This window comes from Microsporum canis, genomic scaffold (genome assembly GCF_000151145.1).
Source record: "Microsporum canis CBS 113480 supercont1.7 genomic scaffold, whole genome shotgun sequence".
NCBI classification, from domain to species: Eukaryota; Fungi; Ascomycota; class Eurotiomycetes; order Onygenales; family Arthrodermataceae; genus Microsporum; species Microsporum canis.
Window position 1 is genome coordinate 1,264,345 of NW_003299163.1, and position 13,470 is coordinate 1,277,814.

The 13,470-nt window shown below is 48.0% G+C and overlaps 5 protein-coding genes across 5 annotated transcripts; 3 read left to right on the forward strand and 2 right to left on the reverse strand.

The window, feature by feature from the left end:
• Positions 1-396: 396 nt before the first annotated feature.
• MCYG_07665 (uncharacterized protein) lies at positions 397-1,092 on the forward strand (the record flags this gene model as incomplete). Its single annotated transcript, XM_002843836.1, has 4 exons — positions 397-437; positions 507-643; positions 759-822; positions 1,035-1,092. 4 exons carry the CDS (start codon positions 397-399, stop codon positions 1,090-1,092), a joined length of 300 nt encoding a protein of 99 aa, XP_002843882.1.
• A 1,446-nt stretch (positions 1,093-2,538) lies between these two features.
• Positions 2,539-3,387, forward strand: MCYG_07666 (DnaJ domain-containing protein; the record flags this gene model as incomplete). Its single annotated transcript, XM_002843837.1, has 1 exon — positions 2,539-3,387. The coding sequence occupies one exon, from the start codon at positions 2,539-2,541 to the stop codon at positions 3,385-3,387; it is 849 nt and encodes a 282-aa protein (XP_002843883.1).
• Positions 3,388-4,475: 1,088 nt separating this feature from the next.
• Positions 4,476-6,088, forward strand: MCYG_07667 (conserved hypothetical protein; the record flags this gene model as incomplete). Its single annotated transcript, XM_002843838.1, has 2 exons — positions 4,476-4,530; positions 4,677-6,088. 2 exons carry the CDS (start codon positions 4,476-4,478, stop codon positions 6,086-6,088), a joined length of 1,467 nt encoding a protein of 488 aa, XP_002843884.1.
• Positions 6,089-7,132: 1,044 nt separating this feature from the next.
• Positions 7,133-10,885, reverse strand: MCYG_07668 (cytoskeleton assembly control protein SLA1p; the record flags this gene model as incomplete). The annotated part of the gene is made up of 5 exons (XM_002843839.1): positions 7,133-7,161; positions 7,227-7,824; positions 7,957-9,002; positions 9,061-10,573; positions 10,688-10,885. 5 exons carry the CDS (start codon positions 10,883-10,885, stop codon positions 7,133-7,135), a joined length of 3,384 nt encoding a protein of 1,127 aa, XP_002843885.1.
• Positions 10,886-11,577: 692 nt separating this feature from the next.
• MCYG_07669 (OS-9) lies at positions 11,578-13,389 on the reverse strand (the record flags this gene model as incomplete). Its single annotated transcript, XM_002843840.1, has 2 exons — positions 11,578-13,203; positions 13,279-13,389. The coding sequence occupies 2 exons, from the start codon at positions 13,387-13,389 to the stop codon at positions 11,590-11,592; spliced, it is 1,725 nt and encodes a 574-aa protein (XP_002843886.1).
• Between the last annotated feature and the right edge of the window lie 81 nt (positions 13,390-13,470).

Consider the following 13,470-nt stretch of genomic DNA (forward strand, 5'->3'; position numbering starts at 1 on the left):
TGCTAACCTGGCAGGCCTGAGACAGCTGGTTGGACGTTGGGCTGTGGGGTTGTTTGGGAAGGCCAGGCCGTATCGTACCGAAACACATTTACGCCAACCTTTTTTCCCTTGCACAGCCACCAGAAGGCGAAAGAGAAAAGAGAAAGATTCCAGCTAAGGAGTGGTTGAGAGCATCATTTATTCGTCAAAATTTCTGGATTATAAGGCGGACGGTGTTGGAGAGCGTTTAATTATCGTATGGAGACCAATAATAATAATTCTTATGAGATATTCTTGTAAAACCTCCTATCGACCAATCTAAAAAGAAATATTCTAGACCAATGAAAAAATAGGTAGAAAAAGAACTTACGTCATATAAAATGTCACGATACATGCGAAATACTCTGCGAAATAAAGATGTTTCAAGATCTGAGGACTTTCATGTTGAAACGGAGCAGGTGGCTTGAGGCCCAGCCTTTGCATAGACTCGAAGCCTGACGCAGGGTTGCTGTTCTGCCATTATTTAGATTCATTGGGTGGAGCTTCAACTTGGGGATGAGCCTGGGGGAGCGCATACAGCTCAGGGGAATAACTCTGGGATACAGTCAAATTCCTGTTGCCGCATTATCACTGCAGGACCCTGACACACAGTCAGAAACCCCAAGTACGGAACTATGTGATAGCTCACTCTTTGCACTCCGTACTGGGTAAGCTGACAGGTGTAGTCGTCTTTTTTAGCTATTAGCACTAACCGGGTTCAGGCTCCATACTAAATATAGGCAGCCTCGTATTAAGAGAGCTGGTTTATTTCTGCCTAGATATTATGATGGCTTTTACAGGCCAGTAATATAGGAGTGCCTGAATTCCTGGATACTCTCCAAAATATGCCTCTTAACAGGCGCCTAGAGCGGGTAGTTTTATGTACTTTCAGTGACGAGATTACATATATTGTAATTGGCATGGTGTTGAGACGGTGTAAAGGTTCAATATAATGCTCTCAATACGAAAAGGGTTGATCTTTGAGGCTGACGACGGGTTGGTAGAAATGAGTACAGGCATATGGTAAACTTGGACGATGGGGATGACTTGGGGTATTCCATGGGCACAGAGTAAGTTCATGATGCTGCATTATTGGTCGCCGACATGTTCAGTGGCTTTATCATATCGACAATCATCTTCAGAAGACATACAGGAACCCGTCCTTGATATGGTTAGCGACGGGCCGGAGTCAATGCTGAAATGCTGTAGCGTCCATGGATCCGTTAGTTCAAGTTAAATAGAGTCAAGAATGATGATGGTTACCTGTTGATTTTCCTTTAGCTGGATTTATATCCGAAAAAATATCTTGGACGATCCCGGCAGCCTCAAGGAAACGATTAGCTAGATTTTAGAGACTAGTTATATAAGAATCTTGATACATCTGAGAAAGTAAAGATTATGGGTATAGATGTAATCTTGGCACCATGCAGCGGAAAGCATTAAAGCCTGGATATGCGCCTTTGTAACATCTTGAACATCATCCCAGTATGGGAAGTCATCATATAACAGCGGCGCATTCCCTGATGCAGTCCTCAGATCAAACTAATGTTGAGGTCAGACTACCAGCACCTTTTTCCAAAGGCAGAATGAAAGGGCCCCCGAATGAATGTGGGTAATATTGTGGTTAGAGACCATGTGTGCTGATTTTTCCTATAGGGTTTCCATGCTGCTCTCAAGCTTCCTGGGCAGAATCCACATTTTGGTTCAAATGCAACCTTGAACGGCGTGATCGAAAGCACCGCTTGCAGTCATGTCTGGTACAATTAATTTCTAGTTTTCCGCTATCGCCAGAGATTTGAATGTATTTTGTAGCTTTGGGGCTATTATAAATGACTGGATCGTTCCACTCACACGAGTATTGGGGTAGGAGGACAGAAGCTGTGATACAACATGCTGTGTCACATGTCCATTGGCACCGGCGACAACAACCAGGTCAGAATCCATAATAACCATAACTAATGTTGTATTCTCGTTTTAGAGAATGCATTTAGATCTGATGAAGTCTGGTGAACGCTGCAGGGCATAATCCCAGCAACATTGCAGTGTAGTACCAGGCCAGAAACCTGGTATTGACCATGCAATAGCTAACCTGGGTATCTTTTAGATTCGAAGCAATATCCAAATTCAACGTGTGTTGATATCTGGTAAATCCGGATTAAAAGGCCAGGAGATGTCAGTCTGTCTATTCGAGTTAATATCTAGAGGAAGTTTCCACTGTATATACCCACTCTGGTCGGCGACGACGCACTCCGGGACGGATAAACTATTTTACATAATAAACTCATTACATAATATAGGCCCGGCTGTGATTACAAATCCAACTATCTTATCTTATCAGATTTTTCAGGCGCCCATCAGATAAAAAACGCTTTCAAATTCATCTCAAGCCAATAAAAAACGCTTTCAAATTCATCTCAAGCCAAAATAACAACATCACCATCAACAAACACACCCCCTCTAGCACTCTAGCTTGAGGCGTACATTGGTCTTTAAGTACAGTATTTCATGCTTTTATTCAGCATGCACAAGTCTATTCCCTCTGTCGCCGTCTTTCGGCATATCAGCTCACCATCGTCTCAACGACCATTAAGCCAAACTGTGACAAGAGTTGCCCGAAGCGGCAAGAAACTATGTCTTCTCTGTCAATGTCAATCATATGGACGGCTCTCCTTCTCTCAGTACCGCCAATTCTACACTTCACCCTTTTTAGCATTTAGAACCTCGCTTCTAAATTCTTCTCCCCAACCAGCCCAACCTGTCTCACAGTCGGCGACATCAGCAGATCCATCATCAAACTCTACGATAATAACGCCTGATATTACGACTCATTATACTATATTCCCCAAAACTCTACCTAACGGCCCTCCGCCAACGGGTCCTTTTGACATATCGCTGCAAGAACTCCGACGCGAGTTCCTTTCCCTTCAAGGTCTTGCACATCCGGACAAGTTTCCGGAAGGACCGTCGAAACGAAAGGCAGAAGCACTCTCGTCCCGGATCAACGAAGCCTACCGTGCGCTAGGTGATCCGTTGGCTCGCGCGCAGTACCTGCTGGCATCCCAACACGACATCGACGTTACAGCCGAAGATGGCGCAAATAAACACCCGCAGAGCCCAGAAACGCTGATGCAGGTGATGGAGGTGCAGGAGGCAGTTGAAGAGGCAGAGGATGAGAGCGTCATCTCCGAGCTAAAGGTGGAGAATGAGGAGAGGATTGCGCAGACAGTCGGTGAAATGGGGCAGGCGTTTGAGTCGGGCGATATTGACAGCGCTACAAAGCTATGCTCGAAGCTAAAATTCTGGTACACGATTCGAGATGGACTGAGAGAATGGGAACCAGGCACTAAGAGCGTCAGGCTGGTGCACTGATAAGCTGCGCAGCACCTTGACTGTATATGATATATATGGGGTAAATGTATGGAGCCGGTCTGTAAATATGTAATTTGGCTAGCATGTATCTGTATGTATAGAATAGAAATATCAATACCATTTGTTAGGTTTATGCTTTCAACTTGTTCATCGTTAAAACCTATCAATGTCGGGTGTTAAAGAGTATGACGTTATGATTAATTGTTTATAACTTCAACTCTTCTACATCTCAATTCCATCAACTCTCCAAACTCCGTCAACTCTTTGGCTGTGGGAAGATTACGACAGACAAGTTACAGTAAAGGTAACAATAACGAAACAGGCTGGCCAGGCCCTCCTGGTATGATGAACCACTTTTTACCCAGGGTGGCCTCAGACAAAATATCCACCTTCTGCGAGGCGTTCATCAGTATTTATACCCAATTATCCAGCATCACCCACAAAATGGACCCGATGCGAGCTTCGAGCTAACTCATTTCTTACTTATAACTTGACCTTTCGCCCGTCAGCGTTTCGAGAAGCTCATAGCCCTCGAGTTGGCCAAGATACGGCAAGGTATGGCTGCAGCAATAGCGCGCCCATTGGGCACTCATCCGTTAACTAGTGGATTGACACCGCAAGTCTGTCCATCTCCGGCCATGCATGGCCTCTGCTACAAAAATAGAGGCGAGGTTCGCATCACTGTGGGTTTTGCGGGAAGCCCTGCCAGCCTGAGACTCGCATCTGCAGCCTCAAGCCCGGTTCGAGATGGCTTTCTCCATCGCTGACTTCCGTGTTAAGAGCTACACGTAGGCTGGGGCGGCAGACGGCCACTCATGCAGGGAGCAAAAGTAACTTCAGCGATGTTTTATGCGCCTACCTTGCGGTATTCGCGCCGGCTCCAGGGGGCCATGACTCGAAGCCTTGTATAAGAAGGGGGAAAGTCGCCGCTGCATGCTTTCTTTTCTTACCAAAAATTATCGCCTGACAGATTTTTTTTTTGGTCGGATTTGTGCGATAATCACTCAAGTTGACAATTTGCTTGCCCTTCTCTGGAATTTCAATCATTTGAGTTGGAGAGTTTGCGCTCTCTACAAACATTTGCGCAAATGGCTACCGTTCCAGGCCCAGATTACAGAAGGTACGCTTTAATTGCAGTCGACGGTTGAGCCGTCCATGGAAATCTACACGAGGATATCGGTCGCTGCAATAACGGCAACATTTCCTACCGTCCTTGAAAAGAAAGGACTTCTCTATACACTGTATACGGGAAGGCACCTACATACCAAATGGAACAATCCGCTGACCAGCCCTGGCCTTTTTCTGGATAAACAGTATCATCAACTCTCCGCAGTTTACCTTCCTGATTGGACCCGGCCACTCGAAGGTCACAATCCAGTCCGGACTCGCTAAACATGTCTCCCCGCGGCTCGATGGGCTGATGAACAATGGCCATACTCGTGAATCCAGACATCGCATCGCAGTTCTGGAGGACGAAGACGTGGAGACCTTTACCGGTTTCTGCGAGTTTGCGTATACAGGCGATTATACAGTCCCAAACCGTGAGACAAGATACGAGCAAGCAGACAACTCGGAATACGGAGAGTCCTGCTCTCCAGTCGCACATCCACATATACCGCCACCTGCACCCTCACCCCCGTCTTCTCCAAAAGAACTACGGCCAGAGGACACCTGCGCCATCTGGGATGATGACGATGATCTCCCGAAGGTAGAGCCTGCTCAATCCCAAGCCCTTGTTGTAAAAGAAGATCCTCCACCGCAACCGCAAGAGGAAGAGGAGGAGCCAAAAGACGCCACCGATTCTGGGAAAAAGGGGAAAAAGAGCAAGAAAGACAAAAAGGCAAAGAAAAAGGCAGTTGAAGAGCGTCCTGCCGCAAACACACTGACTCCCCCCAAAACTCCGCCACCAGTTGAAAACAAAGACGAAGTCAAAGCCCCCGTAGCTGAAGAAAAACAGAACGAGTTGGCCCCAGCAGTGGTGCCGGTGCAGCCTGAAGAAAAACCGGTAGAGAACCTGGAAGAGAATGCAGACTCTGGGGATTGGTTTGAATATCAACCTCCCCAAGGAGATTCATTCATTGAGACCTCCAAGTCCGAAGGCTCAGTAAAAGAAGGCTCAGTAAAAGAAGACTCTTTCCTCCCCCTACCCTCTTCCCGACCTGCTGGAGTATCTCTCTGGGACGAATTTACCGCTATTCAGTATCCACAACACGAACGCCGGGCTAGCCCATCAAACCATTCATCAACAAGCGAGTCCCATGTCCCTTACATCTTATACCATGCAAAAATCTACGTCTTCGCCTCCCGCTACCTCGTTCCAGCCCTTGCTCAACTCGCGCTAGCAAAACTTCATCGAGAATTGGTCTCGTTTCCCCTAAGAACTTCGAATGCATCCTGTCACGGCCATGGGGACAACAGCACCATCCCCTATGTACTAGAATTGCTACACTATACGTTTAAGAACACCAAGTCCTATGATCCGAGATTCCCTTCCCTAGACGCCAGTGCAGAAGCCCCAACTGAAAGAGAGAACCGTCTTCGCAAGCTTACTACTCATTATGTTGCTTGCAAAGTGAGGCAACTGGCTACTTATCGGCCTGACGGCTATCATGCAGAAACAGGGGGAGCACCGCTCACTTTCCGCGACCTCCTGAACAAGACAGGGGAATTGGCTTCGAACCTTGTCTTCCAACTGATGTAAATGGACTATATTTGACCTTTTTTGCCTTTTTTTTGTTGTTTTTGGGCGTAAGGTTCTGATTACAATTCCCGTTTTTTATTGTTTCTAAAATATCCCTTTAAGCCAGCTTGTCTTGAGTATTTCATGTCCATGTATGTGCCTTATGTTGGAGTTTTGTGACCCTTCTAGATGTACGCTTTATGAGTCGATATGCCCCTAATGCTAGTTACCAATGGGAGTACGTTTCAACCTACTGCATGCATGACGGATATTTGACTGCAAGCCTATGAAAGCTGATACTGAGAATATAAGAGTGGAGTATAAACCGATGGCTAGACAGCCTAGACCTTCAGGTAGCACTGCTAAAAAAAGTACTCGGGAGGGCCTGGGGCGAGGAAATTTGGCTGGAAATGGATATATGCAGGAGAGAGGGGTTTATAATGGAGTTGATTGTTTGAGGATGAGTTGTTAATTGCTGGGTCTGATTGGGGACAATACACAAGACGCATGTATACAGAAGGAGGAATGTCATGTATCAAGTACTAAATTGGAGAAATATATATGGCAAAAATGAAAGGGCTAGATATAGTGATATATGAAATATGATCTCGTTAAACAAGTGTCGGTCAGGAATGGACAACAAGAAAGAAAGGTTGACGTAGAGAAATGCTGTCTATACGTGATTATCCTAGTTGGTGTGATTGCGCTGGGCCATACCGAGTGCAAAGGGCTGAGAGACAGAGAAAGGAGAAACCAAAGCAAACTATGGGCACAAGAAAGGTCAATTCAGACGGGTATGGAAAAGATTCTCAACGATGGAATGGGGCGGGCAAAAAGTTGAGACACAAATGAAAAGCAATGGGTTAGGCAGCGACATGGATCCAAGGTGCATTTGAACAACTCTTTACTGGTAAAATTTGTAAGAATGAGGTATTGCCTAAACCAGGGATTAAGAGACTTTATTAGGGAAGTGAAGGCGGTGGGAGGTAAGGATGAGCAATGATATCGTTATTCTTTGTGGAGTCATTCGTAAGTAGATCAAAAATTCAAATGGATTGGATCATTCTAGGCAAAACCAAATGGATTGGATGGCGCTAAGGATTGGTTAGCCAAGGGAGATCTTTTATATCGCATATAACCAAGGATCGAGTTGACTTACTTGCTTGAGCAAGATTTGCTTTTCCTGTTGGCTGCGGCATGATTTTCTTTGCAGTATCTTTGTGGACACCGAAGCGTACAGGAGGGGCCGGGCCTGTTTTCTGAGGTAGGAGTGGTGCAGCAGCTGGCTGTTGAGGAATTGGCGGCGGTGAAGGTGTGAAGCTTGGATTGATCCCAAACCCATTCACGCCTGTGCGTTGGGGCTGTAAGGGAGCGGGGAGAACAGAATTGATAGACCCCGTTGGCAAAGGCGGTGGTTGTTGCTGTCCGAATTGGGGGTAGCCTGTGGGCTGAGGAGCCAAAGCCGGGAATTGCTGCTGCTGTGCAGGAGAACTTGTCTGGAATGGTTGTTGGCCACCCATGAATTGCTGGGATGAATTCACGAAAGGCTGCTGCTGCGGCATCTGAGGGCCAAACTGGCCAATCATTCCTGGAATTTGAGAAGGAAATCCAGTAGGCTGCGACATCAACGGCTGTTGCTGCTGGAATCGTTGCTGGTTGAGTTCTGCTAGACTGTGACCTGGCGGGCGATATGTGGCGCGGTGGACGGGATGCCAGTGAGTGGGGCTGTAACGGCTGTGTTCCAAAGCCGTTTGGCCCTGGAGGTATTAGTGCGGAGAGTGGTCGAGGTGGTGGAGGAGGGGTCAGGAATCCCTGGGTAGCTGTTGTGGCAGGAGGTTGTGACGTTGTCGAGGCGGCATGGCGGTTTGCTGAGGCTGTATTTGTTGCACATATCCAGTTATTTGCGGAGCAAGAGTCTGCATCTGAGGCTGACCGAGCTGTGTGAAGAACTGCGGATTTGCACCTGGTTTCTGTGGTTGTGCTACTTGCTGTACCTGGGGAGCTGGTGGCTGCGTGATAGCAGGTTCAGGCGGCTTGGTCGCTGGGGCTGGAGCGGTTTTCGTGGGCTCTAGGGGTGTCTGGAGAAGCGACAGGTCTGCCATTGCGCCTGTCAACGCTGGCTGGCTTGGAGCAGCAGCTGGAGCAGCAGCTGGTGCAGAGGACGGTGCTGAGGCTGATGTTTTAGTTGGAGTTTTAACTTCCCACGCGTCATCCTCAAAGCCTGCTGGGCCGTTTTTCTCCTTCTCTGTTGATGAACCTTTGCCTTCAGCGGGTTCTGACTTACCCTTGGGAGCAAAGGCCTTGGGATCAACGACATCGTTGGTTTGAGATGCTGGAGCAGGGCGTCCTTTGCGGGTATTATTCCGTAACGCACCGCCAGGACCAGAGAAGAGGCCTCCGCTGGCAGGTTCTTCATCACCGTCCGCAAAAGTAACATTTCTGCTTCCCTTGGCCTTCCGCTTGTATTTCTCGTCGACATATTTCATCACTCGTATTATATCACCTTCCTTCAAGCCTAAGGTACGGAGCACATCGGATGTAATATCTGGAATGACTGATTCATCCATCGAATCCTTGGTAAAATTGCTGGCATAGCGTTCGCACTGATGTGGTCCTACTCCAGCTCTTAAGAAGAAGTCGAACCAGTCGTATTCGGGATCCTTTTTCACTGAAGCACCAACAACCTTTCGATCGTTCCCCATTTGACTACGGCGGCGGATATCAGATAGAGGTTTATCTTCGTCAAGAGACTCACCAGTAACCTTTTCAACGTATTCCAGATCTTCAATGGACATCTTGGACACAGGAACAGCAATTTTCACGCCGTTTTGCTTGTGCAGGTGCATTTTGCCGTCCGCAAGGCCAATGAATTCTGCAACCACAGTGAAGGTGCCAGATCGGTCGGTCCATTTCCTCGTCTTTGCAGCGTTCGGCTCTGTCTGATATTAGTGACGGTACAGGGATAAACAAATAGATGGACTTGTTAGACATACTTGGCTTTAGCGATTTACTCTCGCGTTTTGGACGCTGTGAATGTTGGTTACCATCATTTCTTCCAAGTAAACTGCTGCGCCTACGCGGCAGTTTCACACCTGGGCCTACCTCTATGGACCCTGCTCCATCCGAGTCTCGCCTCCGTGAAGGTCTGGCTGCTTGTTTTGCTAAGCGTGCCTCTTCGAGTCGGTTCTGTTCAATAGATGACAGTCCAGCATTTACGCCTGACGAACCGGAATCCGCAACCCCAGTAATTTCAATGTAGCTGCTGGGAACGACGCCCTCCCTTCCATTCTTCAGGCGCTTGACCATCCACCACTCTTCGGATCTTGTATCATCCAAGATTACGACTTCATCGTCAACGCCCACGGAGACCTCATCTTCTCCCTGGGCGATAAAATCATATAGGATGATACCTTTCTTCTTGGCGCCACTAGTACCAGCTGCAATAACCTCTCTCAATCCTTCAGCCCTGTATCCGCCGGAGATCTCCCCAAGAGCAGCCACGATTTCTTGGGCAGTATCTTTAGCTCCAGCATGGAAATCGACGTTTTTACTCGGCCTGATAAGGTCAACGAACACATGCTTCCCCTCAATGGAATAATGCTTTAATTTATCTGCTGTCCATTCTTGGTAGGGCCCGTCCTCCGACTTCTCTGGTGATATGAATATGGTTCCAGCGGCAACATTGATCCCAAGAGTTGTTGGCATCTTCTTTCTCTTCCCCATAATCGATATCATTTCGCTGATGTTATATATGTGGTACCCTGAGGGTGATGTCGATGAATGCCGAGGATAAGCTTCATCTCGTAAGGCTAGTCTGCTGTACGGAGGAGATGGCTGGACGCCTCCTGAATCTCCCTTGAGAGAATCGCGAGGAGAGAGTCCACGAGATCTTTCACGAGAGAAATCTGTTGGCGAGGGTAAATGATCTCTTGGGGAGGGGGGAGGTCGATATTCCCTAGGAGATGGCAGATGTTCCTTAGGAGCTTCCTGGGACTGCGGACGTCGTGGGAGGGCAGGGGCCGGTGGTTCTTCCTCCTCCTCATCAACTGTGGCGGCCACTGTTTGCGCCTGGGCTGGAGAATTCCGAGAAGGAAGAGCAGGGATCGGTCTGGAATCGGCTGGCGGAGCTGGTGGTTGTTGGGTCTGCAGTATCCCGGCAAGAGCGGCGGCGGGGCCACCAGGTGGTTTAGTAGTTGTATGAGGAGCTGGAGATGCTTCTGGTTCAGGCTCAGGTTGAGCCTCCGGTTCAGGTTCAACGTGTTTGGCTTCCTCGTGGCTCTCAGCCGCGGGAGAGGCTGCAGGTACGGCTTCTGAGGGCTCAACGTCCCCTATAATCTGAATATAATTTGATGGAGCAAACCCGTACTCAGAGTTTACCTGAACCAACGTCCAGTCAGGGTCAGAGGTGTCAAAGATCAAAATATCGACATCATCGGCAAACGACACCTCCTCGTCCGTTTGTCGTGTGTAATCATAGATGGATTTTGCTTGCTGGATCGGTTGTGCCTATGAAAGTAAGAGAACAGTAAGCAAACCCTGGTCTTCTTTTCTGTAAAGAACGAATCGATGTATATATTGGTTATAAAGCAAAGCGCAATAAATAACGGAGACAGCACCTACCTCTTCCACGTAATTATTAGGGATCAATCCCACAGGTTCCTCGGATTCAAACTCGGTGGTCTTCTTCTTCGCTTTCCACCAGCCATCATCGGAGGACTTATCCAGTATGTACAGCAGGTCACCTTCCGCAAATGCTAGCTCATTTTCTCCTTGTGGTGTGTAGTCATACACAGCAGTGTAGACACCCGCAAAGCCCATCTTGGCCACCTCCTTCAACTATAACCAATGAATTCAATATCTTCTTCTCCGGGAGCGCGTCCAGTAGGCCTTCTGGCGGGAATAGATATATGCGGCCCTTTATATGCTGGTCTGGGCAATACGTTATGCACGCAGAGGTGATGGAATAATTGATTCTCTCGACAGCTAACTAGGACAAGTCGGATCAGACAGATGATAGTTTTTGTCAAGCAATCCTCAGGGCAATAAGTGAGCGACAGCTGAGATATATATTGGAAACAGGCCGTCACCGCATACTCCAGACCGCAACAGGTGGTTAGGGGAGGGGGGCTTCTCAGGTGCGGGAGACTCGGTAGTTGGGCTTTTGTCGAGCAATGCCAACAGGCGCAGACGTAGGAATCGGGTAGGACGGTAGAAACAGCTCTCGAGCAGAGAGTCTGTCGAATGATTAATGCTGGTGCAGCCGGCGCTGGCGTTTTTAGGCAGACTCTCTCTTCTCTCTCGAAGACGCCAAATGTTTCTCGATGTTCGAACTCGCAAGCTGGGCGAAACTTTCGACTTTCGGGCGGACAGAGATATGTATGTACGTTACAAGGGTCCACGGGCTGAAACTAGGTGTATTATGGTATATTACAAGCTAAATACGCAGATTACCTAACCATATATAGCATTTGATATAGAAAAAAAAAAGGAGAACAACCCAACGTTCATCTTGATAATTGATTCTACAGCTCGTCTTTTTCGTCTTCCCCCTTCTTTCTCTCAGTGTCAGGCTCGTCGACCTTCTCACTCTTCCTTCTTGCGTCATTGCCGTCGGTTTTGTATGTTTCATCACTGCCGGCTTCAGGGATGGTTTCATCTGATACCGGTTGCTTCTCCGGTTTTTGTAAGATCTGCTGCTCCTTGTCTGACTTCTGCTGTTGCTGCTTCTTCGTATTAGTCTTCTTCTTCATCATCTTCATCTCTTTTTGCTGCAGCTTGAGTTTGGTCTCTTTCTTTGTGTTATCCTGGCTCGGTTTGCCCTCAGCTTCTGTCTCCCCTTCTTCGTATTCATCTTCTTCTCCTTCCACTTCATCGAAAGAGTCGTCGATAATCCCTCGTAGCCCCTCCCCTCTGCTTGTGGTCACTTCTTCCAGCCTCCAGTCTTTGCCATCCGCAGCTTTATCCAGCCCTTTCCTCAGCCGCTCAAACTTCTCGCTGGTCACCTTGTGCTTCTTGAGAGTTTCCTTCGATATAACTTTCACTTTGCCGCCTTCACTCTTGGCTACAACCTGGATCTTCTCGTCCTCGCCAAATCCAAATTGATCCTTTTCAATTCGCTTCCCATCCTTGCCTACCAGCTTCATCGCCCCGACTTCGATGTCTCCAACCATCACGGAAGGCTCATCCGTGCCTTCGACAAGTTCCCTCTTTGCTTGTGCCTTTTTGGCGGCTTTAGCAGCTTCCCAGATGGGAACATGCTCCGGTAGTATTATCTCTCGACATTGTATACTGTTCGGCTGCTCTACTCGTGGCGGTTGGAATGCAACATCATTGCATAGTCTGGGAGTATAGACCATCATGACGTAAGAACATGTAGTAATCTCCTTTATCCAGGCAATATGCTCGGGAGACTGTGGATGACAGTGAAACTGCACCTCGATCTTGCGGGGCTTCCTTGTCAAGTCACATATAGTGCCACGCTCAAGGTACTGCACTAAATACCATGATTCCCCCTTGGTTTGCAGGGCTGCCACTTCCGTGGACGCTGCCGTGGACTGGCTACCCCCTGAATTCCCTTGGAATCTACCCAGGACGTAGGTTGTAGAATCTGGATCTTCCGCCGGCGGATAAACAGGAACCCCTTTCCCGGGAAGTCGTGCATGAAACTGCCGCACTTCGTTCATATAGCAGAAAGAATACGACCACCAACCAGCAGCATAGTATAGACATTTCCCTTCTAAATCACTGAGCAGCTCAAGGCCTCGGTTGGTTGCCCTCGCTAATTCAATTGCTTCCTCGTCCGGGTTAGGCGTAGGTGTGGATGTGTTGTCCTTCCCCGTGGTTGCTACGTTCGGGATACCGCAGAGGAATCTCTGTCCATTAAGAACCATTTCATGATATGAATCAATTGCTATATCACCCTCGTCTGGCTTGGAATTGTCATCCTCCGCCACTTGCTCGTCCTGAAGCCGCACCTGCTGTGACAAATCTGATCGGTCGCCTTGATAAATGGTTGCAGGTGTCTCTGATGGCTGAGAAGGGGTGTTGGTAGCAGTACTGTGTTGCGACTGGGCTTTTGCAAGCCGTAGCCGTGCGTCTGACTCGAGTATGTATTCATCAGGGAAGAGTACCTCGAACTAGAGGAAGCAGAAATAGTTAGAGCACTGGATTCTGTCATCCCTCCCCTTTTGACATGCAGTATTCATACGCACCTGGGGGCTCGCTAGCACATCATCTTGTATGCTGAAAGGCTTGTGCGCTGCAGATGCAACATTTACACCCGCTAGTAGCGTTGTGAGCGTTATGTGTATGTGGTGTCGCATGTCTGCCAAATTGCACCATGAAATCGCACAGGCAGTACTTTATCGTTCTGTTCTTCAATACTTTAGGTAAAATATGACTTC